At 42.2% G+C, this 27,708-nt stretch overlaps 2 protein-coding genes and 1 long non-coding RNA gene across 5 annotated transcripts in view; 2 read left to right on the forward strand and 1 right to left on the reverse strand.

Annotated features, from left to right (window-relative positions):
* prkcea (protein kinase C, epsilon a) overlaps positions 1-14,485 on the forward strand; it is a 34,932-nt gene extending 20,447 nt beyond the window's left edge. The window contains exons 3-15 of the mRNA XM_037082074.1: positions 3,390-3,555; positions 3,652-3,686; positions 5,057-5,145; positions 5,446-5,575; positions 6,423-6,565; positions 7,494-7,596; positions 8,187-8,401; positions 8,633-8,806; positions 8,913-9,067; positions 9,281-9,419; positions 9,824-10,012; positions 11,191-11,337; positions 12,554-14,485. Coding sequence (XP_036937969.1) covers positions 3,390-3,555; positions 3,652-3,686; positions 5,057-5,145; positions 5,446-5,575; positions 6,423-6,565; positions 7,494-7,596; positions 8,187-8,401; positions 8,633-8,806; positions 8,913-9,067; positions 9,281-9,419; positions 9,824-10,012; positions 11,191-11,337; positions 12,554-12,703 — 1,835 coding nt within the window. The 3' untranslated portion in view covers positions 12,704-14,485. The remainder of the gene's footprint in view (positions 1-3,389; positions 3,556-3,651; positions 3,687-5,056; positions 5,146-5,445; positions 5,576-6,422; positions 6,566-7,493; positions 7,597-8,186; positions 8,402-8,632; positions 8,807-8,912; positions 9,068-9,280; positions 9,420-9,823; positions 10,013-11,190; positions 11,338-12,553) is intronic.
* Positions 1,842-27,679, reverse strand: LOC119010150. Of its 3 annotated transcripts, XR_005071916.1 has the most exons (4): positions 27,535-27,679; positions 17,651-17,896; positions 14,738-14,909; positions 1,842-2,628 (listed from the first exon to the last, which is right to left on the reverse strand). It is a non-coding gene; the product is annotated as an uncharacterized LOC119010150 (long non-coding RNA). The 3 variants fall into 3 exon arrangements; XR_005071917.1 differs by lacking the exon at positions 1,842-2,628 and having other exon boundaries at positions 13,431-14,909; XR_005071915.1 differs by lacking the exons at positions 1,842-2,628; positions 14,738-14,909; positions 17,651-17,896 and adding exons at positions 20,248-20,842; positions 21,749-21,823.
* Positions 14,762-22,583, forward strand: epas1a (endothelial PAS domain protein 1a). The gene is made up of 9 exons (XM_037082076.1): positions 14,762-14,947; positions 16,224-16,390; positions 17,674-17,906; positions 18,003-18,087; positions 18,211-18,311; positions 18,392-18,555; positions 20,738-20,844; positions 20,944-21,112; positions 21,751-22,583. Exons 1-9 carry the CDS (start codon positions 14,922-14,924, stop codon positions 21,812-21,814), a joined length of 1,116 nt encoding a protein of 371 aa, XP_036937971.1. The 5' UTR covers positions 14,762-14,921; the 3' UTR covers positions 21,815-22,583.
* Positions 27,680-27,708: the final 29 nt, after the last annotated feature.

Consider the following 27,708-nt stretch of genomic DNA (forward strand, 5'->3'; position numbering starts at 1 on the left):
TCCTGAACTTCCTCCCAGAGTTCAGCTGGCTTGAGTGCTCGTCACGTTAATGTATGCTGATAAAAACAAATGGTGTGTGTGTGTGTGTGTGTGTGCACGCTGATATGAGGGATGGAGAGATGGAGGGTGAGAACTAGAGGAAGAGGTGGTATTTTTAGCAGATTTATTTTTTTTCCCCTGGTGCAATCTGTTCTCTGCAGCTTCGCAGGCTGAGAGGACTTGTTCTTCTCCTCTTTACTCTGTTTTTTTTTTTATTCTTGTCTCCGTCCTTATTGCATCTGTTGGTCTCAGGAAGCAAATAACAATAATCTGACCTAATCTGACCATCTGCAGTCTCCTTCTGTTTCTGGATTCCCTGATCTCTCTTTCTTTATCCCTTCCTGTTCCTTTAGATATTTATTTATTTTTTGTTGATTGATGCCAAAGGAACATTTTAAGAATATATAAATTAATTACATCTACTTGGAAATAAAACAACTAGTCTGAAACGTGTTGCTCGCATCGAGTTCGGAACAAGCATCTATTTACGAATTTCACGCTAGGCGCTGAAGTAAACCATTAAATATTTTTAAAGAAAATTGTATTTTTCGAGACAGTATAAGAAGAAATTTTAAGCAGAAAAGAAATAGATATTTTTCTCAAACTAAATAAACAAACTGACAACACAACTACATACAGTTCCACTTTGTTGTATGGATGCGGCGGACCCTGCCACCTCTCTGGTGTCAAACAGTGTTCTGGGACCTTGTTTGTTCAGTTCAGGAAAAATATAACTCTTCTGTGTTTGTATTATAATGTCATTAATATTGTTATTCATATTAATAACATGTCGAACAACCAGAAGTCTGTGCCACAACCAATGGGATGTGAGCGGTTCTGGAGAAAGATGCCTTCTCTTTTTTTTTTTTTTTATTTGATTCAGACATAATAACAAAATTGTGAAAATGTATCCGCGGTCTTATTCGACACTTTAATGCGGCTTCATTTGCCACTTCAGCTTCCTGCAGGGGTTTACCTCCAGCTATGACTAAGCTTCATCTCCAGTGATTCAGAAGCTCTACAAGACATGTCACACACTTCAGCTGCAATTTTTTTTTTTTTTATTCAAGTGTGCACTCTTCAGTTGCCTCCTGAAATGAACCCTCTTCTAGTTGTATTTTTATTCAGTCTCATCAAGTATTTTTCGAGTGTATCTGCATCCATATTCAGCATTTCAGGGCTTCGGTCTCAGCCACGATCTCGGTCACTTAAAAGCATTTCAACAACATGTTCCAGAATGAAAGTGAACACACTTAAATTTCAGTTTTATTTAGTCTTGAAAGATTATTCTACAAATGTGCCAACAATCGTATTCGACATTTTCGGGAGCTGTTTCAACCGTCACTTCAACTTCCATCTGTGTTTCAACCCCTGTAAGTGCTTCAGTTTAAATGGGGTGTCGATAGTCTTGTTCAACATTTCAGGAACCACTTCGACTTCTCTTGGCTTTAGCTGGAGCTTAACTCTGTTTAAATGCATCAACTTCAGCTATTGTTACCGTTTCAAAAGCTCCAGAAAATCTGAAGACATTTACAATATTTAAACTTTGAAACTTTATTTTTAATTAATCTAAAATCAAACTTGATATTTAAAGAGCCGCTTCAACTATCAATTTAACTGCAACTTGATCTCCTCTATGAGCTTCAACTTAATCTAATTTTACACAAATATATCAATAATCCCCTTCAGTATTTTAGGAACCACTTCAACTCCTTTCAGTGTCTTCACTTTTGCTGCATCTTTAATTTGTTATAATGCTTCAACTTCAGCTCTTGCTGCTGTCTGAAAAGCATAAAAGAATAGACATTTTTATTACATTTCAAATGTGTATTACATTTACCTTCAGAAAAAAAAACGGCAGTTGTGGTTTTATTTTTATTCAATCTTGTAAGATTACTTACATATCTCTAATCAAAACTGTCACTTCAACTTTCATCAGTGTTTTAAATTCAGCTACAATTTCAACTTCAGTTCAAGACATTTCACATCTTTTCTTTACTTTCCTTCAGAAAGTGTAGCCAGTTGTGGTTTTATTTTTTATTCAACCCTGAACAATTATTTTGCAAATGCATTTCCAATCCTGCTCAGTAGTTCAGGGTCCACTTTAACTTCAGCTTAAACTTAATTTCATGGAAGTGCTTCAACGTAATTACTCTAAGTGTTGCACAGTCTTGCTCAACATTTGAGGAAGCACTTCAACAGCCACTTCAACGTCTTTCGGTTTTCAGCAAATTTAGCATTTTTTAATTTAATTTGTCTTTAACCATTTTCCGACACATCCACCAGTCTATTCTCTGTGAATGAAGATGCAGATTGATCGCCGCCACGTTTGTATTGTTCTTCATTTTGGTGCCATATTTGTTTATGCGGCCATCTGTAGTTCAGCCTTTCCTCCGTGCTGCTGGTCTCCTGCGTGTCGGTGTCAAATCTGAATCTTCGGTCCGTCCGTCTGTGTGTGTGTTTTGCTGGACGTCCGTCTCCCAGTTGGTCGGCCGGCAGAGCGCGTCTGTCTCCACGGCGATCGCTCTTCACTGTTGTCATGCCTCGTCGCCCCTCCTTTGTCAGCATGCCTGTGTGTATGTGTGTGTCCTGGACAGATGGATGATGTATTATGTAAAAACAAAGTGATCCCAATAATGGCCTGTTAAGCCGTCTCCACACATGCACACACACGTACATAGATGCACAAAAAAAAACACAAAAACACACACTTTCACTCACATACACTCCTACTCATACACTCACACACACACACACACACAGAGTCCCTAGACAGCCTGTCTGTAATCGAACTCTGGAGGCTCAGCAGTAACCACATCTATAAGGCACTCAGGAGAGGGATGGAGGGAGAGTGAAACTAGGACAGGAGCGCGGAGAGATGGAGTGTGTGTGGGAGTGAGAGTGGAGGTGGTTCTCTTGTCTTAAGGTTACCCTCGGAAAGCATTTATGTTTCCGGGGAGATGCAGAGAGGAAGGGAACGGCTGGTTGGATGGCGCTCACTGAGGAGGAGTATTTTAATATGCTGTCCTTCGTTTTAGTGCCCACACATGGAAGTATAAATAGCACGCACACGTACGCATGCATAGGCCTCTGGTAGGTGTGGGGTGTTTGCGAGGAAGCGGGAGGGAGGGAGGGAGGGAAGCTGAGAGGCCGTTGAATGATTAAACATCTCGAGCAGCATGATGCAAATGATCTTTATTTGTACAAACAGTCTCAGGAAGTAAAATCGCTGTGCGTAAGAAAACATCCGCGTGAATACTCATCTAGAACTGACTCATAAGGCACACAAAAGTTATGAAAATGTCCCTCTGCAGATCTTGTTGATGCACTTGTGTTTGTTCCCTCGACAGCCTCGGGGACCAACGAGAATGAGGAGCGGGTGTTCCGGGAGAGGATCGGCCCTCGCCGGCGTCAGGGCGCCGTCCGACGACGCGTCCACCAAGTCAACGGACACAAGTTCATGGCCACCTACCTGAGACAACCAACCTACTGCTCACATTGCAGAGATTTTATCTGGTAGGCAACACACACACAGAGTTAACCTGTCCTCAACGTTTGCTTAAACCAGCCTGACTGAAATGCTGACTCGTCTCTCTGTGTGTGATCTGATAGGGGCGTGCTGGGCAAGCAGGGATACCAGTGTCAGGGTGAGTACTTTTCTATGACCGGCTCCAGTTTCTCAAGTAACGCCGCACGTCATGTAATATTTAACAGTGAGAACACAAGATGGATTACATGCTGCTGAATGACAGCTGTGATTTGGTCGCAAGCCATCGTTTAGAAACTGCTCCTGAGCGTTGTTTGAGAGCTGGAAGTCAAAGTATTTCTGACCTGCTCTCACGGAATAACAGTCACATTGGATGATTCTGCAAAATGAGGATGCGCAACTTTTCACAAAGTGGTGGACCTCGCCCTGAGCCTTTCAAGGATCAAATCCTGATACTATCAGCACCCACCCATCATCCTGTGAACGTGTGATGTTGCCCCTGTCCCAGCTTGTTTGAAACATTTTTGCTGGCACCAGATCTGACCGATACTGGATTATTTGGGACCAATGCTGAGACTGATATTAGGAAACATAATTAGCACATATTTTTTACAATGATCCCTCAGATATGGTTGTCAGACATATCAATCAAATACAAAAGTACAAGGTAGAAGCTAATATATTCGTCATTGTGCAACACAGAGTTGCATGATGAAGTTCATAAATTCCTCCATGCTACACAAATTACAGAATGTATCTTGAATGCAGCTGTATCGATTTTGATCATTTGTCTGTGAGTGCAATGCAGACTGCCTACAATACCCACAATGCAACTTGTGACATCACTGAATGTAATTTATTAGATGACATGCAGCTTCGTCTGGAGCCACAAAAGGCTTTATACTGCTTTTTTTCCCCCACACGAGCAGTAGAACTCCCCAAAAACCTGTAAACACACTGTAATGTGTAAAATTGAGGCGTTACCCTTTAGCTGCCTGCACTGCAGCCGACCTTGCTAGTTATTGTAGAAATAATGAATTTGAAAACACTGAAAGCGATCCAGGGTTTTGCGGAATCATTCCAATATTCATGTTTTGTCTTGTGAGCGGGTTGTGCTACCTCTGTAAAGTGTAATAACGTAAACATAGTAAACATCTAGCTGATCTGCTGAGTGTCAGTTTTGTATGTTTCCGTATGTTTTTCTTTCTTAGCTTAACCTCTGATTTTTATTTATATAGTTATAGTATAGTATAGTATATATAGTCACATTTGACCGGCACCCTTTAAGAAGACAGTATCGCCACAGATACTGAATTGGCGCATCGATGCATCACCCGAGTTTTTCATCAGAATCACTGCAGAACACAATATTTATTTTTAGGATGTTAGAACTTTGATTCTTCGCAGTCGATCTAATCTAATCTCTAATTGATAAAAACATCATGTGTCTGCCGTACCTCCTCTAATCAAATTCTTGTGGTTAGACTGACAGTTTCTAATGCTATGAATGCTTGATGTCGATGCTTTCAGTGTGCACGTGTGTCGTCCACAAGCGCTGCCACGAGCTCATCATCACCAAGTGTGCCGGGATGAAGAAGCAGGAGGACACACCTGAGGAGGTACGCACACTGAAACAATAAAATGTGTGTAACAAATCAACACACACACACACACACACACACACACACACACACACACACACACACACACACACACACACAGTGAATCATGAATATGGAAAGGGCCGCTCGCCATTCAGGCCTGTCGTGAATAAATCTGTGTTACTTAAGGTAACGTGTACACGGTGTACTTGCACTTGAGCCGCATGCATTATTCCTCCGATAATGCCACAGTGACCTCTTTGTAACATTCTGTGTGTGTGTGTGTGTGTGTGTGTGTGTGTGTGTCTCCCTCTGTAGGTGGGTTCCCAGCGGTTCAGTGTTAACATGCCCCATAAGTTCAGTATCCACAACTACAAGGTTCCCACCTTCTGTGACCACTGTGGCTCCCTGCTGTGGGGCCTCATGAGGCAGGGCCTGCAGTGCAAAGGTGAGTTCAAGTGCAGTTGGGAATTCATGGTGTCAGCGCGGATGAGTGCATTTAGAGGTGCCAAACCAATATGTGCATATATGTGTAAAGTAAAAATAGACAAATGTTTAAGTACATGGTAATTAATTTTATAAAAGCATACATGAAAAATTATATTTTTGTTATAGTTGATAGTTACATTCCATAATTAATTATTGATTTTGACAATCAATTAATCATTTAGCAATACAAACATGTCATATTTATGATGATTCTTGGAACGTGCAGCTTCTTACATGTGAGGAATTGATGGTCTTAGTTTTTTATAATTATAATTTTAAATATAATATTTCAATTTTCAGGCCTGTTAAAGATTCTGTTTGGAAGCAGATGGAGGAAAAATGATTTTTAAATATTTTAATTTGATAACTTCATGCATTTCTTGTCATTTTTTTATGAAATATCTGCCAGTTGTATCTGATGAATATCTGTCAGTAGGTGTATGAACTTGTTTTTATAATTTATTACAGGGTTTGACAATCGATTAGTCATTTAATTGTGGAAAAATATATCGAACATTTTTGGATTCAGTGTGTATTTTTGAGGTTTCACTCATCAAAAAGACACCAAACCTGCGTTCTAGTGTCTGCAATACATTTTTTTTAGAGGATTTTATATCTATTTAAGGACTTAACTGGGCTGCCAGTAAAATGAGCAAGCAGGTGTGGTTTTACATTCTGCAGTCTACTGATCATCACCTGTTTGCTCTTGATCACATCTGTGACCTTCAGGTCCTCCAGCACAGCTTGATGTCTTTATTGACTCGGAAACATTAAAAAACTTCATTTTCATTTTCGTTGTCGCACAGTGTGTAAGATGAATGTGCACAGACGGTGTGAGACCAATGTAGCTCCTAACTGTGGTGTGGACGCCCGAGGAATCGCTAAGGTCCTGTCTGACCTGGGAGTCACACCTGATAAGATCTCCAACACCGCACAGCGCAGGAGGAAGGTAACGACTGTCACTGTGACTCTGCACATTTAGTCCCACACAAATAAAAATATTTCCATTGATACGTTTTACATTTAACAACATGAAGGACGTCAAGGACACAGTTCAGTTTTGGGTGTGCCTTTTTTTTAAAGATTGCTATCAGATTTTTGTTTTCATTACTTTTACAGATGGTTTTATTTTAAGATATATTGGGTGCCATTACTGAGATTCTAATGTTATCCCTGAGAGACTCCTGTCTAGACGCTGGGACCTGCCCCTTGTTTTTCTGTACTTTCTTGTGAACAATAGAAAAGTTAATTCGCTACAACAGATGGAAATAATACTCGTAGACATTGTGACGTGAAAGTGTTGAAATAGTGAGACAGAAGTGGCACCAAATCTAACACCGAAATGAAAAGCAAGACGTTACGCCACGGGCAGCTCACGCAGGGTATGTGTCGCCATCATAAAGCTCAACATGTCCAAGAGTATAGAGACAACTCAGGGTTTATATAAATGTAGTGTAGAGTCAGAGTGGAAGGACGGGGAATGAAACGAAAAGACCAATAAGCAAAGGACAGTAAAGGAAAGGAAAGGAAATAAAAAGATAGTTAAGTTAGGAACAGTAAAGGAAAACAAGGGAAAGGAAAGGAAAGGAAAAGAAAAGACAGCCAAGAAAAGGAAATAAAAAGGCAGTCAAGGAAAGGACAGTAAAGGAAAAGAAGGGAAAGGAAAGGAAAGGGCAGTAAAAGAAAGGAAAGGAATGGACAGGAAATTAAAAGACAGTTAAGCAAAGACAGTAAACTAAAAGAAAGGAACGGACAGGAAAATGAAAATACAGTAAAGGAAAGGACAGTAAAGGATCCTTTACTGTATTTTTAAAGAAAGGGAAGGGAAGGAAAGATAAAGAACAGAATGGAACGGTCATGTTGTCTCTCTCTCTCAGTTGACTCCAGGGCAGGACCCTCCCCAGTCTCCTCCTGAGCTCTCCACGACTGAGGACAACAGCTTCAGCCAGCCAGCTGTCCCCACCTCCCCCTCACAGCAGGGTAACACTCAACACACACACACACACATCCATCAGAAACACACAAGATTTGACACAAACAGGCGGAGATTTCAAAACTCTTGGAGATTCGTTTCCGCAGCATGTGGTTTGAATGTGTTAATTCTACCAGTGAGAGGCTGTATTTCAACTTCACTAACAATATTATCTTAAAAATAAGCAGTTAAATCTGTTATTGTTGCTGTAGATATAACACTAAACTTGAATTATCTAAGAATTATCCCCCTCCGCCCACCACCACCATTTGGTTGTCTCAGTTAGTCATCGTCTTCTCACACTTTGCAAGCCGAGAATTAAAAGTTAACTTTGTTCTTTGTGGAAGGAGTCCCACTTTTGTTTCTGTCGGGCCAAAACGAGAATGATAACGCTGCTATTTTACCAGGGATGCTGTAACTGAGTCAGCCCTGGTTTTAACAGAGGATGTGATCGTCATATTTGAAAGTTTAGCAAAAAGTAATCAGTAAAAATAGAGAGCAACATTTCTAAAAAAAAAGAAAAAAACCTGACAGGAAAAAAGACAGTCGGCCTGTTTTCGCTGATGTCTGATCTGCTTTTTTCCGTCGACACCCACAGACTTGGCAGGGCTGGATCGCCTGCAGGACGCGCTGTCACTCGACCAGCAGGGACCCCAGCACTCGTCCTCCTCTTCTTCTTCTTCTTCCTCCTCCACCACCTCCTCTTCCTCCACGTCCTCCTCGTCGGCAGGCAGGGAGAACGGACAGATCCAGAGGAGGACCCTCAAGGACTTCAACTTTATCAAGGTCCTCGGCAAAGGCAGCTTCGGCAAGGTGCGACAACACAGAGGAGGCGTTTGAGGGGGATGTTTGTTTGTTTTCATAATTGAAACTGTGTTTTTTTTTAGTTCCTTTAACAGCCTGTTCCAAATTATTATTATCAGGAAATAGAGTAGATGTGAATTAGCAGCTCCACATCAAATTTCACTTCTCCTTGTCAGGGAACGAGATGAGTGTGTAATCTCATGTTTGACTTGTTTCAACTCCTTCGTCTTTCATCTCCAGGTGATGCTGGCAGAGCTGAAGGGGACGGAGGAGGTTTACGCCGTCAAAGTGCTGAAGAAGGACGTGATCCTGCAGGACGACGACGTGGACTGCACCATGACAGAGAAGCGCATCCTAGCCCTCGCCCGCCGACACCCCTACCTCACCCAGCTCTACTGCTGCTTCCAGACACGAGTACGACCACCAGACGGCACGCAGAATTGATGATTCATCACTGCTTTCTCTGTTTCATGCTTCGCCCTCACTTCCCCTCTCTCTCTCTCTCTCTCTCTCTCTGCAGGACCGTTTGTTTTTTGTAATGGAATATGTGAACGGTGGAGACCTGATGTTCCAGATTCAGCGATCCAGGAAGTTTGACGAGCCTCGCTCTCGTTTCTACGCTGCCGAAGTCACCTCTGCCCTCATGTTCCTGCACCGCAACGGGGTCATCTACAGGTAAATGACACCAACAGATTTTTTTTTTTAACCAAGGACACCCTCAAGTAGATTCTTCACAATATTCACAGTGTGTCCTGGTTGAAAAATCCGGAGCATTTGTTCAATTATCTGAAGAACATTTTTTTCACGCTCACTTGTCCCAATGAGACCTACTGGTACGGAACCCCAGCTGGTGCTGATCCTCCCTCTCTCTGTGTCTTTCTCTGTCAGGGATCTGAAGCTGGATAACATCCTGCTGGATGCAGAGGGACACTGTAAGCTGGCAGACTTCGGCATGTGCAAAGAGGGCATCATGAACGGAGTGACCACCACGACCTTCTGCGGCACGCCAGACTACATCGCCCCCGAGGTGAGCTGAGCTCCACCACCCATCTAGTGAGGTTTCCCCTGCATTTTTCACCTCTGTGTCTTCACCAGTGCCATTTAACCTTAGAAACAAACCGCTGCTTTATCATAATGTTTATATATCTGCAGTCCAGAGTCTCCCAGTTTGAATGACGACTACAGACTACTGCCACCTGGTGGTGGGGAGTTTTATTTGCGAGCACCCGCAGGCTCAAAAATGTACAAGCTTAGGTGGCTGTTGGTTTGCTCAAGTGCAGCTTTCAGTCAACAGAACTTTTCTGAAATAAAATAAATGCTTACAATTAATTGTGAGCAAAAGAGGTGACGCTGTGGACAGGTAGTCTGATCCAGTCTGTTGCACCAGCGGAAATGTGTTGCAGTTTTTAACACAAGGTGATGTTGAATCAGATCCTGCAGGAGCTGGAGTACGGCGCCTCAGTGGACTGGTGGGCGCTGGGGGTGCTGATGTACGAAATGATGGCCGGGCAGCCTCCGTTTGAAGCCGATAACGAAGACGACTTGTTCGAGTCGATCCTCCACGACGACGTCCTCTATCCCGTGTGGCTCAGCAAAGAGGCTGTCTCCATCCTCAGAGCGGTGCGTGCCTTTTTCCACATTCTCTCTTATCTGAACATTAGAGCCATTAAATTCTCTTCAAGAGTGCATCTCTTCCTCTTTAACAGTGATTCTTGTTGGTGCTTGAGGGCGTCCTTGGCAGATCGAAGAACGGTTTAATTTTAGAATAATTTAATTAAATACATTTGACAAATGGTAATATCCTGAGTGCGACTTAGAAAGCTAAGCTAATAACAAACGGAAGTATTAATGATACAGTTGCATGAAACACACCAAACTGAGCAATTTATAACGAATAAACGGGACACGTAGACGAAACACAAGTGCACTGAGCAGCAACTAACATCTACCACGCTACCCTTTCCTCTGTCGTCGATGACTGTCAGCTATCAGCATCTGTCAACACTTTGAGTGTGTAGGAACTGTTTACTGTTGTTTGTGCTGCTCACTCACTCTCTGATGGAGCACGATTGTTCACTGCCATACGCTGCTCGCTCTGTTTAAGGACGAAGACAGCAACTCCCATGATCCCACGCCGCTGATTCAAACTCCGTCGTTTGTTATTGTTTTGATTGAGAGACCCCTTGTGGTATAAATTACATACTGTGCCTTAAACACTAGAGGTTTGTTGACCCACAAATCAGTCTGCTGCGCTATGTAATGAATGCCTGCGATTCGAAATGATTTCCCTTCGTGCACAAGTCTGTCTCTTGATATTTGTCCCGTGTTCGCACACTGTCATTCATGTTTTTGCTGTCCTCGGAGCTGCACACGATCAACTCGAGTGCACTTAACACAGAGGTGTTTCGATTCACCGTGCTGTGATACTGACAGGAATAAAATAATGTCGGCCAAAGAGGTCGGAGTCATAACAATATGATCATAAAACCGCAGCGGATCGCAAAGTGCTCTCACAGTGCTGAACAGATGACAGAACAAAAGAGACGCAGCTTTCAGTGACGGTAAATAACACCAGCACTCTGCTGACCTGTTTGTACCGTCCACAGAGCCATTAATGCCTCCGCTCTATTATTAGCACTCAAATGCTCTCTGCTCAGCCCCTCGTCCTGCTTCTGTCCTCGTCACTTTATGGATGAAACCGCAGCTAAGTGTCTAAAAAGGGACTGTTTTATTTTTTTTCAGATGATGCAGTTTGAAATTAATTGTGTGTGTGTGTATGTGTGTGTGTTGGCGTGTAGTTTATGACCAAGAACCCGGCCAAGCGTCTAGGCTGCGTGGTGAGCGCGGGCTGCGAGGAGGCCATCAAGTCCCACGCCTTCTTCAGAGAGATCGACTGGGTGCTGCTGGAGCAGAGGAAGGTCAAACCACCCTTTAAACCCCGAATTGTAAGAGACACACACACACACACACACACACACACACACACACACACACACACACACACACACACACACACATTGATGTGTTATACCCTTACACATTTAGACATATTTTCTTATATTTACACAAAACGTTTAAGGATGCAGAATGTTTAAATCTGTATTCTTCACACATGCAAAAGTTCCTGTGCTGCTGCAAGAGCAGTCAAGTGTGCAGCTTACAGTAAGACGAGGTCATGTTGTGGTGGGAACAGGCGGGACAACACTTTCAAAGGGAAATGCAAAGGAGCCACTGACAATTTAGTACAGTCCCTCAAAAAATTATAATAACAAAAAGTTTTTGATGATTTTGGTGAATTTGGCTGTGCTGTACCACCAGACTCCTCATTTCATCTTCCGCACTTCACCATAAAATGCAGTTTTACTTTTATGAAGCCTGATATGACACCGATAAATCAGAATCCTACCTGATGACAGACATTAAGAATAACTGTCAGTATGGATGGACTGATTATCGGCCAGGAAGATTATTGTGGCCGCTATGTTACATTTTTCTGATTTTTAGTATCTGTGTTTTTGTGTCTGTCTGATTGGTTACATTTAATCAGTAATAGCCTATCAACACTGAATAATCCGAAACTGTAGAGTAACCAGTGGAGAGGAAGTATGAAGTAGCATAAAATAGAAACGCTAAAGTGGATTACCTCAAAACTCTTCTTAAGTGCTCTTCATTGGTCGTTACATTCCATCACTAGTTATCTGAAACTTTGACGCTGAGATTTGCATTTTCGCTGCAAATGTGTATTGTTCCAAATTTCTGTTATCAGTCTTGTTGATTACTAAAATTTGGATCAGTGCTGGCCCTGAAAAAAAACAAAACAAACATTGGTGGATTCCTAACAATAATAATCAAACAGAAATAGCCAACCTTCTCACTGATTGTGTTTTGCTTATGTAGAGGCATCAGCATCGAATTGAGACTGTTCAATTAAAAACTCCTTGTAGTGTGTTCAAAATGAGTAATAATTTATGATTAAGTACTTTTGGGGAGCTGCTCTTGCAGACACATACGGTAAACAACATGTTCAGGTGTGTGTTTTCACAGAACAAGAAGTAAGTGTCAGTGGTCAGAAGGTGTCGCTGTCATATCACTTTTTAACAGTACGAGACTTTAGAGCGTCTTCCTCTGACGCCCTCTGTGTGTGTGTGTGTGTGTCTGCAGAAGACCAAGCGAGATGTGAATAACTTCGACCAGGACTTCACCAAGGAGGACCCCGTGTTGACGCCCACGGACGAGGCCATCATCCGACAGATCAACCAGGAGGAGTTCAAGGACTTCTCCTACTGCGCCCCCGAGGAGACGCAGACCTAACACACACATATGGACACACACACACACACACACACACACACACACACACACTGATCCAAAAACACTAAACCTGGCATGCATGTACGCACACAATGCTGACCATAAATCCCTTTACACACACACACACGCACACACACAATCACACCTTTACTTTGAAGCTATTGGTTGTTGTTACTTTTTGGAATATTCTTTACTTGCATTGTGTTGTTCTTGTTGCCTGGGTTTATTATGAATATAAATATGAATATTGACTATGAATATGAATATACACACCTGCACATGCTGTCACACACACACACACACACACACACATTGAAATCCCATGTTTTACTCACACAAACACGCTGTCACACACCTACGAGCTCACTGCACATGCTCAGACAAGCACACACACACACACACACACACACACACGCACACACACACTGCTTCTCTCCCCAGCACACATGTGGACTGTACAGTAGGTGCTGGGTGCAGAGGCCTGTATATAGCCTGTGTTGAGTGGCTGTATTGTGTTGGTATCGTCTGCTAGTAAAGGAGCGTCGTGGCGCATGGACAAGCACCCTACCTGTGTTATTACTGTCCTTATTGTGGACCAGTTAGGGCCAAATACCCTTTTGTGCAATACCCTGACTATCTATATATTTTACGGTTTTTGTTTGTTCATGTGTTATTTTTGTCTGTTTTTTCTCCTGGAAAATGTTTCTTTATTTGTGGTATGAGTGAATTTTTTTTTTTTTTTTTTGCTCTCATCATGCGACAGTTCCCGTCTCGTGTGCACAAACTGAATGTCGAGCTTTACAAGTTACAGGCTATCGAAACTAATTATGCGGAGCGGAGAGTGTTACAGGCGGCCTGTGTAGCAGTTTTAAAAAAAGAAGAAGAAAAAAAAAAAAAAGAGCCCGATTTTTCCAGCTACTTCATCCATCTGCTAGTCTCAGAGTCCGTGTCTGTCCTGCCGGCGTGAATGTGCTGGCGCGTGGGCGTTATTTTGTCGTGAATGTACATTTTTCGTACGTGTGAATGCGTGGTTTTATTCCCCTCCTCCCTCCTCTCCCCGTGAGTGTGTGACTTTTTGTCTTCAGCATTTCTGTTTCTATAGTTACCATCAGTGTTTATCTTCACCCCCCCTCCCCTCCCTTTTCCTCCAAAGCACCAATTCCCCTTCCCCTCCGCCTCCCCCGCCTCCAGCAGCCGTCTCACTCAGCCAAAAATCACTCTCTGCTTTTCTGACTTGTTTGCTTGTTTTTTTTTCAAGAATGGCTTTTTTTCTTTTTCTTATTGCTCTCTTTCTTTCTTTCTTTCATTCTTTTTTATTATAATAATTATTATTATTGTAAAGTGTATCTGGAGGAAACCTTTGTGTATTATACTATAACTATACTATCATAGGTCTGTTACAGCCGGGTGAAAAGAAATGTGGAAAACCAGCAGCTGAATTACCTCTTATTTCAAAGACACACACACACACACACACGCACACACACACACACAGACTCCTCCCTCCTCTCTCTTCTTTCTCACTCTCAATCACACACACACACACACACACACACACACACACACACAGAGAAGGACTGTTGTCGCGTGTACTGTACAGTGATCTGAAGGCGAGCTGGTTTGCTCTGTGTGCAGTAGAGTCGGTGTGTAGTGAAGCTTCGTGCACCCAGGGGTAGGGCTGTTCCTGGTCACATCTATCTTACTCTGTGCCAAAATGTAGTGCAACAGCCAGGCTAGTCCTGTCTGGTCTGATTCCAATAAAACACTGAGCTGTCTACATCACTCCCAGACTCCTGTGTGTCATCTTTGCCTTCCCGTTTCCTGCTGCAGCAGATCTGCTTTTTTTGTTTTGTTTTGTTCTGTTTTTTTTACGTGGAATGCTTTTAAGTTTGTGAGAGGAGAGGTTGGAGTGGTGGGTGGGAGGGAGGGAGGGAGGGAGGAAGAAGGGGAGGGTGATGCTGACCTATCATCGTGCTCAGTTTGTGTAGAGGTGATGCATGCAGAGGGGGGAGAGAAGGAGGAGGAGACACTCACCGCTCAGCCACTTGCCTTCTGACATTTGGCACCACTAATTGCCTCTCTGATTAACTCGGCTACCTGCGACGGTGCAAATTGAAGCGTGGAGGTTCCCCGCCGTGCTGCAAGCTCCCGCCGCCGTCGCCACCCCTCTCGTCTCGACGTGCACAATGACACCTGACAGAGACGCCTGCGGGACACGATGACAGCCGACAAGGAGAAAAGAAGGTAAAGCTGCGTGTTGCTTTGTGCAATAGAGACATTTTGGGAACCATCCATGATGGAGAAGAAACAAACTTTTCCCAACTCTAGTTGTTACAAATGTCCTCCAGTAGACTTCTTCAGCAGGTTTTGTCTTAAAGGTGCACTGTGTAGTTTTGGGGAGGACATTTTAATCAGAAGAGTGACTGATTTTGTGTTTTATGTGGCGGACCCTGCCTTTCTAGCTTCAATCAGTATTCTGGGGATGTTATTTTCCTCTGAGAACAGCTTGTTTATTCATTTAAGGAAAAAAAATACATTTCTGAGTTTGTTTTATTACCTCATCAATATGGTTAATGAGCTTGAATTTCTTTTCCAAAACTACATAAGGCCCCTTTAAAGCTTTTTGGGGGTTGTTTAATTATAAAACATCACAATGCCCTCACTGTCTTTCCTCTATTCATCAGCAGTGGAAAGAGAAAGTATAATTAACAACACCTCAAAATAGAAACATCAAAACTCAGAATCACTCTTTAGAAGTTGAAAAAGTTAAAGCCATAAAAAACTCTTACCAAAAGCATTAAAAAAGGAAAAAAAAAGTTACGCTTCAGCGTCAGCTCAAATGAAGCGTTGCGCGTTTCCCTTAGTGTTGAGAAATTCTCCAAACTTAATGTCAAAGAGTCACCGTGTCATCAGACTGAGACATGACTGTTCAGAGTTAATGCAGAGTTCTGGAGAAATTACATTCCTGACCAGTTTTAGGTGTTGGAGGCAGAATGTGGATTTGCAAAGCTACAGCCGCAGCGAGCAAAACTCAGAGTCAATCAAAAACATTATCAAAATTGCAACACGGCCGAGTGCAACAAGCTGCTTTTTCTTGATAAAATGTGACAAAACTGCATGAAAATGAAGCACTGAGAGCAGAGATGCCCTCGTCTTGTTCTCCAGATGTAAGAAAATGTGTTTCTTTATTACAATAAATGTCACATCATCATGATTTGAATGTTGTTTTTCACTGAAAATGAGAACTGTGATGCAACTTTACATAATAGGAACCTGAAATAATCCTGTAATTCTCACTTTGACTCCTGTGGATGAGGAAACCAAAACACCTGTTGAGTACTCTCTGTTGTACTCAGTAATTACGAGAAGTTAAGCTGCAATTTTATATTTCTGTCACAGAGTGCAGTGCGTTTTCCCTTCTGTATCCACAGAGCGACATGTCGGGTCTCTAACTTACTTTGTCATTGATATTTGATCAAATCCTTGTGAATCTCACTAGTGAGACTTGACTTTGTTGCAGGGCGATCAGCCGCGAGGCAGCCAGGCGGAGACGCCGGGTGGAGTCGGAGGTGTTTGGGGATTTGTCTCGTCTCCTGCCGCTCCAGCCGTCTGTCCGAGCTCACCTGGACAAGCCGTCCGTCATCCGCCTCACCCTCAGCTACATCCGCACGCACACGATACTCAAAGGTACCAATGGCACGAGACATCTACAGGCCGACGTCTCACACATCACTAATCAACGGAGTTTCAGGAGCATACTTAATTACACTCACTGATATCTGTGTATATTTTATATACATTAAGGGGAAGAAGGCTCTATTCTAATTGCTCCAATTCTTCTTATTATCTTTATGTCTCTAAATAAATCATGATTTGAGGGCCTGACATGCATGAAAAGTGATGAACCTGCACACCAGAAGTGAAAACTCGGAGGCATGTGCAGGAGAGCGAAGGCCCGTTTGATGCTGCTTGCAGCTTTGATTATGTATATGTCTGCAGAATGTAAAAAAAAAGAAAACAGGTTATATGTACAGACAGAGAGGCCACAAAGAATACTTTTCATTTTCGCGATCGATCCTTTCCTCTATCTAATGTCAAAAACAGCCAAAAATGCTCTTCCCAGGGCACAAAATGGCGTCTTTGGTTTCAACCGACGGCTCAGCACCCAATGACTCTTCATTTACTTACAAACTAACAAAGCAAAGCTGAAATTATCACATTACAGAAGCTTGTTTTGTTTGACACGTGTGCTTGTTTGACACGTGTGCTTGAAGAAGCGACTGTTAAATTTCGAATTCTTAATCAGTTGTAAGCAACCGTTGTTACTACTTGAACAGAAATATTTCCATTTATATCATTAATATGCACAAAGTGACAAAACCAGATCTTATTATCCTTTAAACAATGCAAACAATTCTCAAATAAAGCTGATTCTTCAAAATGCCTAATCGACACCTTATGAAGATTAAAATGTCTGCAAAGGGTTTGGGAACTCCTGCAGATGTCGAAATATCGCTAGTTTCTGTCTTTGTGTGATAAATCCAGATTTGAAGGAATTTGTGGCACTCCATATTTCCATATTTCAAATGAACGTTTGAATCCACACGCACAGCGACAGTCGGCCGGTTAGTTCGATGTATAAAAGTGTCGCAGACATGTGTTTCGAGAGTGAATAAGATCAGTTTGTTGTGGTAAACTGTTGTCACAAGGCTGGTGGGTTTGACAGCGGCGTTACACAGAGGAAGTCCTTGACAGCATAACACCTGGAACACACACACTCACAGTTTGTGACACAAAATAGAAAACTCACCACATCTTTTGGTTTTTAGTTCCCATGATTACTGCGCCTCGCTGAAAGCGTACAATAGAGCAGAGTCGCTTCACGTTTTTTTTTTCACAGCAGTTTTGCAGAAGACAAACTGCAGCACAATCAATAAGAAAACTCACCTCCTTTTTTTTATGTGTTTCAGGCAGGACGGGGACTAAAACAGAGGCTGGTCACGCAGTAAAATATGCTCCGGTGAAGGAAGGCGGGGAGGATCAGCCAGAGTGCGACGGGGAGAAGGAAGCGGAGGAGGTCGAGGCCTCGGAGGAGTCGGACATGTACCTGAGGATCCTGGAGGGGTTCCTGATGGTCCTGTCCACTGAGGGGGACATGATCTACCTGTCCGACAACGTGAGCAAGTACATGGGCTTGTCACAGGTACACGCACGCACACACACACACACACACACACGATGCACAGGTGAACGTTTAGGATTCAGGATTTAAAGAGAAGTACTTTATGTTCTCTGACAGACTGAGCTGATGGGACACAATATCTTCGAGTTCACGCATCCTTGTGACCACGAAGAAATCAGAAGTAATCTGCGTCTTACAGCAGGTGTGTGTGTGTGTGTGTGTGTGTGTGTGTGTGTGTGAGCGTCGAGCAAGCGTTTGCGGTTTCTTATGAGAGTTCAATACAGGTTTATCTATGCAGTTTGTTAAAGTGCTTGTTTTCTTTTAGAGGAAGTTTGGCGTGGTGCAAAGAGAGACTTTGTGATGAGGGTTAAAAGCGCTCTGACAAACAGAGGAAGAAGCGCCAACCTCAAGTCAGCTACGTGGAAGGTTAGTGAGAAGCAACATCACTTGACACACTTGTACAGTCAGATCGTATCTATTTGACCCCACCTCTCTTTGGTTTTTAGGTTCTCCACTGTCAGGGCCGTTTGAAGGTGTGCATCTCCCCGTCTTCGGTTACCTGCTTGCTGCTCACCTGCCAGTCTCTGCCCCTCTCACACACTCTCCTCAGCACACACACCTTCACCAGCCAGCACAGCATGGACATGAGGTTCACGTACTGCGACCCGAGGTGATTCACACACATGCACACACACACACACACGCACTTCGCCAGTGCTTGTGAATTGGCGTAAACTCAATATCAGAGTTAATGACGCCATGTGCGTTTACACTGGTTCCCTCTAAACTTTGCTTCCACTTTCCATTGTCAAAATTTGTCTGCGGCCTGGCAACATTTCTCTCTGTGTGAATGAATAAACTCTTGTTTTGTGCGAGAGAAACAGACGCAATCGTGCCATCTTTGGAACACAAGAATACCTCTTGGAAACACCACAGAGGAAAAGTTTTCTGTTTCCACCTCAAAGCTACATCAAGGAACTTTCATTTTTTGTTGGCTCTCATTGGAAAAACGATAACGTACTTGAAAAAAAAGTTTGTTTTAGTGCCGTGCCACCGGGCTACGGAGCAGTCAGACCCCTCTATTCGTCCTCAGCACTCGCCATCAAGTTTTTGATTTTATGGATTAAGGCCCTGTCACACCAAACTGTCACCAGAGACTGTTCTGTTGCCTCAGGTCTCCTGTTTCTCGGCCTAAAACTGCACTTGAACACAACGCAAAGACTTCAGCCGACGGCCAACCAGCTCATACGTTCTGCTCCTTTTTTGACACCACTCCCGCTATTACAGCCACTTCTACTCGAGAATGCGTAGGATAGTTGGAAATGTCACTGACGAAGACGTAGAGAAACTAAATGGATGATACTATGAATACTACAGTGATAGGCTCGAGGGGCTTTCCCTTTCTTTTTCTGTTTCTTTTTTCTGCACTGATTTGCCAATCTGAACGGCCCCGATGTGTTCGACGTGTAGGGTCCTTTATCTGATAAGCAGATGGAAGGCGTTATAAATGACTACGACTAGGATGGCACTCAGTAGAGCGTATACCTTCACCCATGGCCCAAGAGTCCCCTTCAATTCAGTCAAGTCAAATACAATATCAAACTTGACAGCATGGTGTCACTTTAATGTTAAAGAATGTTAATGAAAGTCAGTAAAAAATCCTGGATCAGCACCAGAAGTTACTGGGATCTATTCTGGGCCGAGACCCATCCTCCATCCGAGTTTGGTGGAAACATACCCTCCTTGTTGGAGGTGAGAATCATACAGAAATAGCCAATGGTCCGGTTTGCTTACATAGATCACATAGAGGCATCGGTACTTAACCAAGACTGTTTCGTAACCAGCCAGAAGTTCCTTGTGGAAGTGGAAGCGGCACTCGTGTTTTACTTCAACAAAGTGGTGTGAGAGAGAGTCGAGAGGTCTGTTTGACCGTACGTTATGAAATGATAAGTGATTCTACAACCACGCTTCACTGACGTTTGCTCTGCTGGTTCGGCCGGCAAACTCAAACCATTAGATGTTCAGTGTCGGGGTGAACTATTGTTACGACACAGTTTATGATAGACAAACATCATTCAAACCAACACGTCTTTATCTTGCATTCTAGTGAAGGTCTCCAGTTTCCAGAGGTAAATTTTGAACAAAATGTTGCACAAAAACCAGATGAGCACAGCGTCTCAAGGTCGAATATTTCTGTGTGCACATCACAAAGCTCTGTTGACGTGTGAGTTAACATACTAAATATATATACATATGTATATGTATATATGTATATGTATATATATATATATATATATATATATATATATATATATATATATATATATATATATATATATATATATATATATACACACCATGAGAGAGTGAAGTGTGATTATTTTAATTTCCTTCGAGCGGCTTAAAGGGAAACAGAAAGAGAAAGCAAGATTTTATTCATTTGGTGTGACAAAAGAATTCAGAACTGCTGTTGTTCCTTTTTAAAGTTCTCTTTTTTCAAATTAGAAACCATTTAATTGCTTAATATCAGCAAAAACATTTTTGTGTCTGCTGCTGAATAAGTCAAAGTTTTTTCCAAATTTTCATTATGGATTAGTCTTCACGATGAATCCTTCCTCATAAAAGACAAAGAAAAGCAGCAAATCCTCACATTTAAGAAGCTGGAATGAGCAAATGTTTGACATCTCTGCTTGAAAAAAGATTAAATAATTATCAGACTTGACTTGGAACTGATTTTCTTTTGATCAACTTATCTTAAGCTCTAAGTTTATGTTCAATCTGCTCTTGTAAGTTGAAAAGGAAAAGGCTACAAGTCATTTATTTTGTAAAATAAATTCAAATTGTTTCTGCAGGGTGACTCCGCTGCTGGGTTACGGTCCTGAGGAGCTGCTCGGCCGCTCCATCTACGACCTCTGTCACACGCTGGACACAAGCTGTCTGACCAAAAATCATCTGAACTGTAAGTAATGAAACACACACACACACACACTCACATTACACACCTATGATTATCTCATTTCACCCCCTTCGCTCTCTCTCTCTCTCTCTGTGTCTGCAGTGTGTTTGAAGACTCAGTCAGTCAGCGGTCAGTACAGGATGCTGGTCAAAGGTGGAGGTTACGTCTGGGTGGAGAGTCACAGTGCCGTCATACCCAGCGTCCGGCCCTCCAAGTCCAGGCCCGGCGCTCACCAGCCACTCTGCATCCTCTGTGTTACCTATGTCCTCAGGTGTGTGTCTGTGTGTGTGTGTGTCACTTGATTAACATCGACTTACAGAGAATCTTTATTTATTTAATTATTTTTAGCTTTGTACTATAAGCCTAGTGCTGGTCGATGTGAGAAATGCATCCACAACATCAACACAAATATCTTTTCAAGTTAGGAGAGGAGTAATATTAATCCAGAAACATCAGATATTATAGAAAAGACACTGACAGGAAACTTAATACTCAATACTTTTGCTTTTTATTCTTTAAGTAAAACCTGCACCCCGGTGTTATTTCAGAAATACGGTAATCTTAACTTGAGGTGTTGCCAGTTTGTTGCACCTGCCAACATTTCCCTCACTAGCTAGAAAACGTTAACGTGTCTAACAATAGCCAACGCTAATGTTCCCACAAATGGACAGCCACCAAGTTTCCTGATGCTGATGAAACACCACATGATAACTGGCTGACGAACCTTTTGGAACCAATCCGTCAGAATCCGTAAACCCACATAAACAAAACAATCATAATGGACCCGACAAAGCACCTTTCTACAGGCTACATGTATCATTTTTTAAAAAACGATTTGTCTACATAAAAATGGCATCAATGTGGCCGTTACATGGTTTAACGGTGTGTGTGTGTGCGTGTGTCTCACAGTGGAGTGGAGCAGCCATCCCTGCAGCTCTCTTTGGACCAGACTGTCCACAGATACTTGAGGTGAAGCTGGAGCCTGAAGAACAAAACCCAACAATCTTCTCTACCTCTGTCTGTGAATTCATATCATATCATTCATATCATCGTATTGTTTCTCAGATTCAACTATTATTAAATAACAAAAACGCTCTGATTCAAGAGACATCACTGTGTGTTTGTGATGCTCCTGAGGAGCATGGAATAATAATCAGAACTGTTGATACAGCCACGCAGCTCAGACCCGCGATTTGTCATGAAAGTTTTTTTTTTTTTTAAAGCTCTTCACATTTCTGTCACACTGTCTTGCATAAGCGCTGCAATGGCACGATTTCTGTCTCCTCAAAGAAAAGCTGGAGGCTTTAGGTGTGTAGACTGTGGTTGGCAGACAGTTGACGGGGCGTAGTGAGAGTTGAAATGTGTTGACGATAGCAGGCGGTTTGACTTTTTCATGACCTCCCTGGGCCTGACCCTACTTCCTGTGGGGTTTCCTTCTGGGCCACCTGACACGTGGGGTGACATCTGACTGACAAGCATAGACTCACACACACACACACACACACACACACACACACACACACACACACACGGAATATATATAGAGCGATATGCATTGTGCTGATGAGGAGATGTGAGCAGACGCAAGTCAAAGCCACAGCTTCCTGAATAGAGCCACTCGAGAGGAAAGTTCTCGTGGGAACTTTTTCAACTTTTTACCTCTCGGCCTCTAAATTGACACACACACACACACACACACGCACACACACACACACACACACACACACACACACACACACACAGACAAACAACAGATGATGGTTTCACTTCAACTGGCTCTACTGGTGTGATATCGAGTTGAAATGACAGTTGACATAAAAGCCGAATGAAACAAACAAAGACGACGATCCTGTGAGAAAGTTTTGAAATAACAGAAGGCTAGCGGTATAAATTTTTTTCGGAGAAGTGAGCGTTTTTGAGCCCGTAGATGTTTTCGATCTCCGTATTTCAGTGTGCAGTCAGTCGGAATTACATTTCACGCTACTCCACCACACTATGGTAGCAGAGAGCGGGCCGTCTTTTTCTCACTTTTCCATTTTGAATAACACATTCTTGTGCACAAATGTATGAACCTTAAGACTTTTACTTCTCACTTAAGTCCAGAGTTATAAATGGCTCAGTACAGAATGTGCCTTCGTTCACGAGTTGTCTGAGTCACAGTGCTGCCACAAATAAAATTCAGGTGTTGATAAAAGTACCCAAAAGTCATGATTGGGTGAAAGTAAAGATATCCGAATATTTCTTTAAGTCATTCAGAGGAATAGTCCCTGAGTTATCTGATATCATATGTACCTACTAAAAGTAGAAATTACAGTTATATTTCACATATATTTATGGTATGTGCAGTATGTATATACTTTATAATATACTGTATAATATGAGATTGTTGGCCTGGCTGATCTGATCCAGCAGTTTTTTCAATTTCAATAAAAAATGTGTTACTTTGTGATGCAATGTAACTAGTGACTGCAGTTGATTGAACAGCCCACATGTAGTGGGGGGGGGGGGGGGGGGGGGGGAAGACACAAGGTAGCAAAAAGTGGAAATTACATTTAGAAAGTTACTGATAAAGAAAGAACAGCTCTTGGTTAAATGTACTTCGGGGCTACTGGCCTCCCACTTTACGGCCCTGGCCTACATTTTGTTTTAAGATATTGATTACCATAACCCAGTTCCAATCATTCCTCTCAACTCTGATGCAGCTGGTGGTGTTTTCACCTCGTCTGTCTGTCTGTGGTCTGATTCAGCCAGCCGTGTGGATTGGTGGTTTAATTTTTATGTACATATTGAGTTATGTCCACAATCTTCATGGAAATAATCCCTTTAATAAGCCCCACATATACAGTAATTTCATTAAAATGTCGGTTCACAGCATTCTGTCTCACTTATGTCTATTCAGATCTGTAGCCACAGAGAGACACTCCAACACAATAGAGATATTTCGGCACTGATTTTTTTTTAGGGACTATTTGTTCAATGGAATAACGATCTGATAAAATTGGGCAAATACATCTAAATCTATCCGCATGCCACAATATCATCCGTGGTAAGAAAGAAAATAAACGTTCTGTAATGTGGGTGAACTGCCCACATTATCAAATTAAAAATAAAAACTGCATATGGATTCTTAAAGCAACACCTAAAAACACTTGTCATTTAATTGTATTGTGCTTCACCCAGGAAGCTCAGACTGTTATGAAATGTGTGGATTTGTATTCTGACCCTCACGCTGATGCAGTCACTCTACAGCAGGGAGGGAAATACTCTTGCTCCATCTAGTGTTTAACTGTAATCAGTGAAACAGTCAGCATCCTCTCTGCAGGGCGGCCATATTCCTCACAGTCTTTGCTGCAGACAGCGTCATATACACACTGTCAACAAGCGTATAGACTGTACATCCCACAAGCACTAGCTATCTCGGCAGGAGGATTCCTCCTTTGTAACATTGCACATTTAACAGATAGGGAGCTAATTTAACCTCAAAACAAATACTGCCACAACATGTGCTCTACCAGATATGAATCATTAGAAAACATGACCAAATAAAGCCACTTTTAATGTCGATATTGGTTTGCTTTAGTCATTCCTTTACTTTCCATTACTCACTTTAATGTTGTTTATTTATTTGGTGACTTATTTGGATTTCCATTAGCTTTCCTACCAGCACAACAGCGACCCCTCCTGGGCTCCACAGAACAAATTGCTGCAACAATTTACTGTGACCAAATAAAAATTGATGGAAGGTATATTACGTACATGTACAATGATAAATGTGACTGCGCATGAAACAAGGTACAGCATTTCTAATATGATCAACAACTAGATTTAAAAAGCCCAAAACAACCTGAAGTGAAATCATTGCAGGTTGGAGACATTCTTCCACCATCTGTTTCAAATCCTAGAGGAATGTGAAAACAAACCATTAGTCAGCTTTCTTCTTCTTCTTCTTCTTTTCTTTTTTACCACCTGCTGACAGACCACTGTGCTGACAGTTCTACATCTTCATGGTAAAGTCATCACAATAAAACATTTTTATTTTCTGCCCTATTGGAGTTATTTTCATTGAACATGGCCAGGCTTATTATGATTCATTTTGGAATATTTAACATGTACTTGATGATAATAATCACAAAGAAAGTCAGATACATCAGAAAGGTATCAGAGTCTCAGTATTTAAGATCTAGTGTGTAGGATTTAGTAGCATCTAGCGACAAGGCTGAAGGTTGCAACCAACTGAATATGCCTCTCCTCACCCATCCCTTCCGAAGCATGTAGGAGAACCTATGGAGGACCTTCAGGTGATGAAAAATCGCAAATCCCTCCGTCCGTTTTAGGCTCTTGTGGAAGTATGCCAGTGCAACATGGCAGAAGATCTAATACAATGATCTTAGTTCCAGGTGATTATACAAGAACGAAATCATAATAAAATGATCACAGAGTTATGAATATCATATTCAATTTCTGGACCTTTAACTTGCAAAATATTGAAATTGTGTTTTCTTTTTTTTACACTTCTCGATACAAAAAACTTAGCATGTATTTTTTTATTGAAGGATGATCTGTTTGTAGTCTCTTTATCCTTAAATAAGTCGGTGTACTTTTTCTTCAGTTTTCAATCTCTTCTAATCATTTACAGTAAAACAGTTAATCTCTCTGTATTCAACCACATCACCATCTCAACTTTATGCCAAGTTAAGTGAGGCAGGGTTTGCCAAAACGTGAAAACAAAACACTTCTCAAACTTTTTTTTTCTTTTGTGCCCACTTATCATTAACTTGGCTCGAGGAGACCTTTTTCAACATCTTGGATTAGAGTTCTCAACAGCCATGTTCTGGTTGTTTGTGACCGTGCGGGTTTTCAAGGTGACCCTAGCAGACGTTGGGTGATCTGTGCCCCTGCGTGTCGTTCCAGAAGCCTGATCACTCCAGTATGAGTGGGTCTGAGGTGCAGGGGAGGGGCGGAGACACAGTAAGAGCATGAAGAGGTCACGGTGCTGGACTGAGGGTTTTCATTTTGAACTACCATGAGTAACCAGACAGAGACACAAAACACAGACAGGAAGACGGTCCCTGTCCCTCCAAAGTCTTGTGCGTTTCCAGCGAAAGCAAACATGTGACCGGACTGAACAGGCCCCTGTTTAACCCTCCCCTCCTCCCCCAGTCACACCCCCATGGTCGGTGGGTGTTGTCAGGCTTCCAGCCAATGACATGACAGTGCTCACCCTTTGAAACATAACCGTGATAAATCAGTGTGTGTCAATGCAGGGAGGAAAACACTTCGAGAGAGGGCGGAGAGGGGGGGTGATATGATTAAAGATAAACAGGGGGCACACAAGCAGAGAAATACGGGCGGAGGGATTGTGTGTTACCAGTCAAAGGCAGTAAAGAACTAGTTTTTAATGGAGCTATTTTTATTTAATCATTAATTGTCTTTTATTGGTTTGGACTGACCTCTGGTGCAGAGCTCACAGTTCAGCGTCAATCTGTTTTGCATCTTTACTGTGGGAAGTCTGTAAAACGCCTTTCAAATGGGGAGGTTATTCATTGTGCTTTATGTGAGGTAAAGAAATGCATTAGGTATTAAATAACAGACAGAAATATGGAATGAGGGAAATAAAGTTGCGGGAACACAGGAGAACAACACTCATTACATCATAACAATGTTATGTGTTGAAAACTTGTGTGTTGAACAAAACATATATGTAACACTTGCATCCTACCCTCTCGCTGAAGTTGCATTCACCCTATTACAAGTCACTGTACCATCAAAATGATTCTGAAGCTAAGATGCAAAGCTAATGTTGCTATAGGTTTGGAAGCAGCTGCTTTAAGGTAACAGGCTTTGAGTTCTTTTAGAAAATAAGTAATTCAAGTGAAGTAATTCATATGTAAAACCTTGTGTCCACATGAGCATCTCTGTCTGTGCTTACTGTATCTCCTGCTTTTTGTTGACATGGATGATTACCCAAGAAAAGATCATATCAACGTTGCATCAACACATTTTTGGGGGATTTTGCAAATTTCAGTATGTGGAATATGTCCCTTTTTACTTTGCATGCTGCTTTTTGAATTTGATTGAATGTTCATGTCTGCGGCTGGAGGGACTGGTGATTGACTTCATCAATAAATCACAATAAATCAATAAATCACACTAACTCATGAGGATCCTCATGAAACATAAAGTAAAGGCTGTTGCCTTGTTCCTGATCAGTTTCTTAGTAGCGTCACAGGCTTCAGCTCCTGATAATCTCTACTGCTGTTTGCTTATCTTCCAAAAAAAGAGACAGAACAAACAGCTATGTGAATATTCAGATATCCCTTCTTCTGACTGTTCTAATTGTTTCCTCACAGCTCACAGTCAAGATATCAGCTTTTCAGAGACAATAAAGCTTTATGGCCCTGTAGTACACAGATAGAACAATGGGGAGATAAGCACTAACATAACTGCATTAGCAGGAGTGAGACAGTGCCTTGACATTGTGCCAGTTGACTAACATGATTACTATTGATTACTTTGTCCGTCTGACATCAGAGTGACGGACACAGGATGTTCAGAACATTCACAAACCGAATCTCCACCAAACCTGTGTTAGATTTTTTAAATTAAACACCTAACACAGCCATAATTGGCTTTTGATATTGTGTAATCATGTGTTTGTACCACTGTTCAAGTTTTCTGAGTGTGTATTTGTACCTGCACCCGGGGTCATGATCTAATCTTATCTTCTGTGCAGAGTCCACGGGTGTAAGCCCGGGTCAGGGCCTTCATTCAGACGAGCTCAGCACGAAGACTCTCTGTGCCATGTAGAGCGGTAGACAATGTTCGGGGTACATACACGTTGGTACACTATATTACCAAAAGTATTCG

The sequence above is a fragment of the Acanthopagrus latus genome, chromosome 20 (assembly GCF_904848185.1).
Source record: "Acanthopagrus latus isolate v.2019 chromosome 20, fAcaLat1.1, whole genome shotgun sequence".
In the NCBI taxonomy this organism is placed as follows: Eukaryota; Metazoa; Chordata; class Actinopteri; order Spariformes; family Sparidae; genus Acanthopagrus; species Acanthopagrus latus.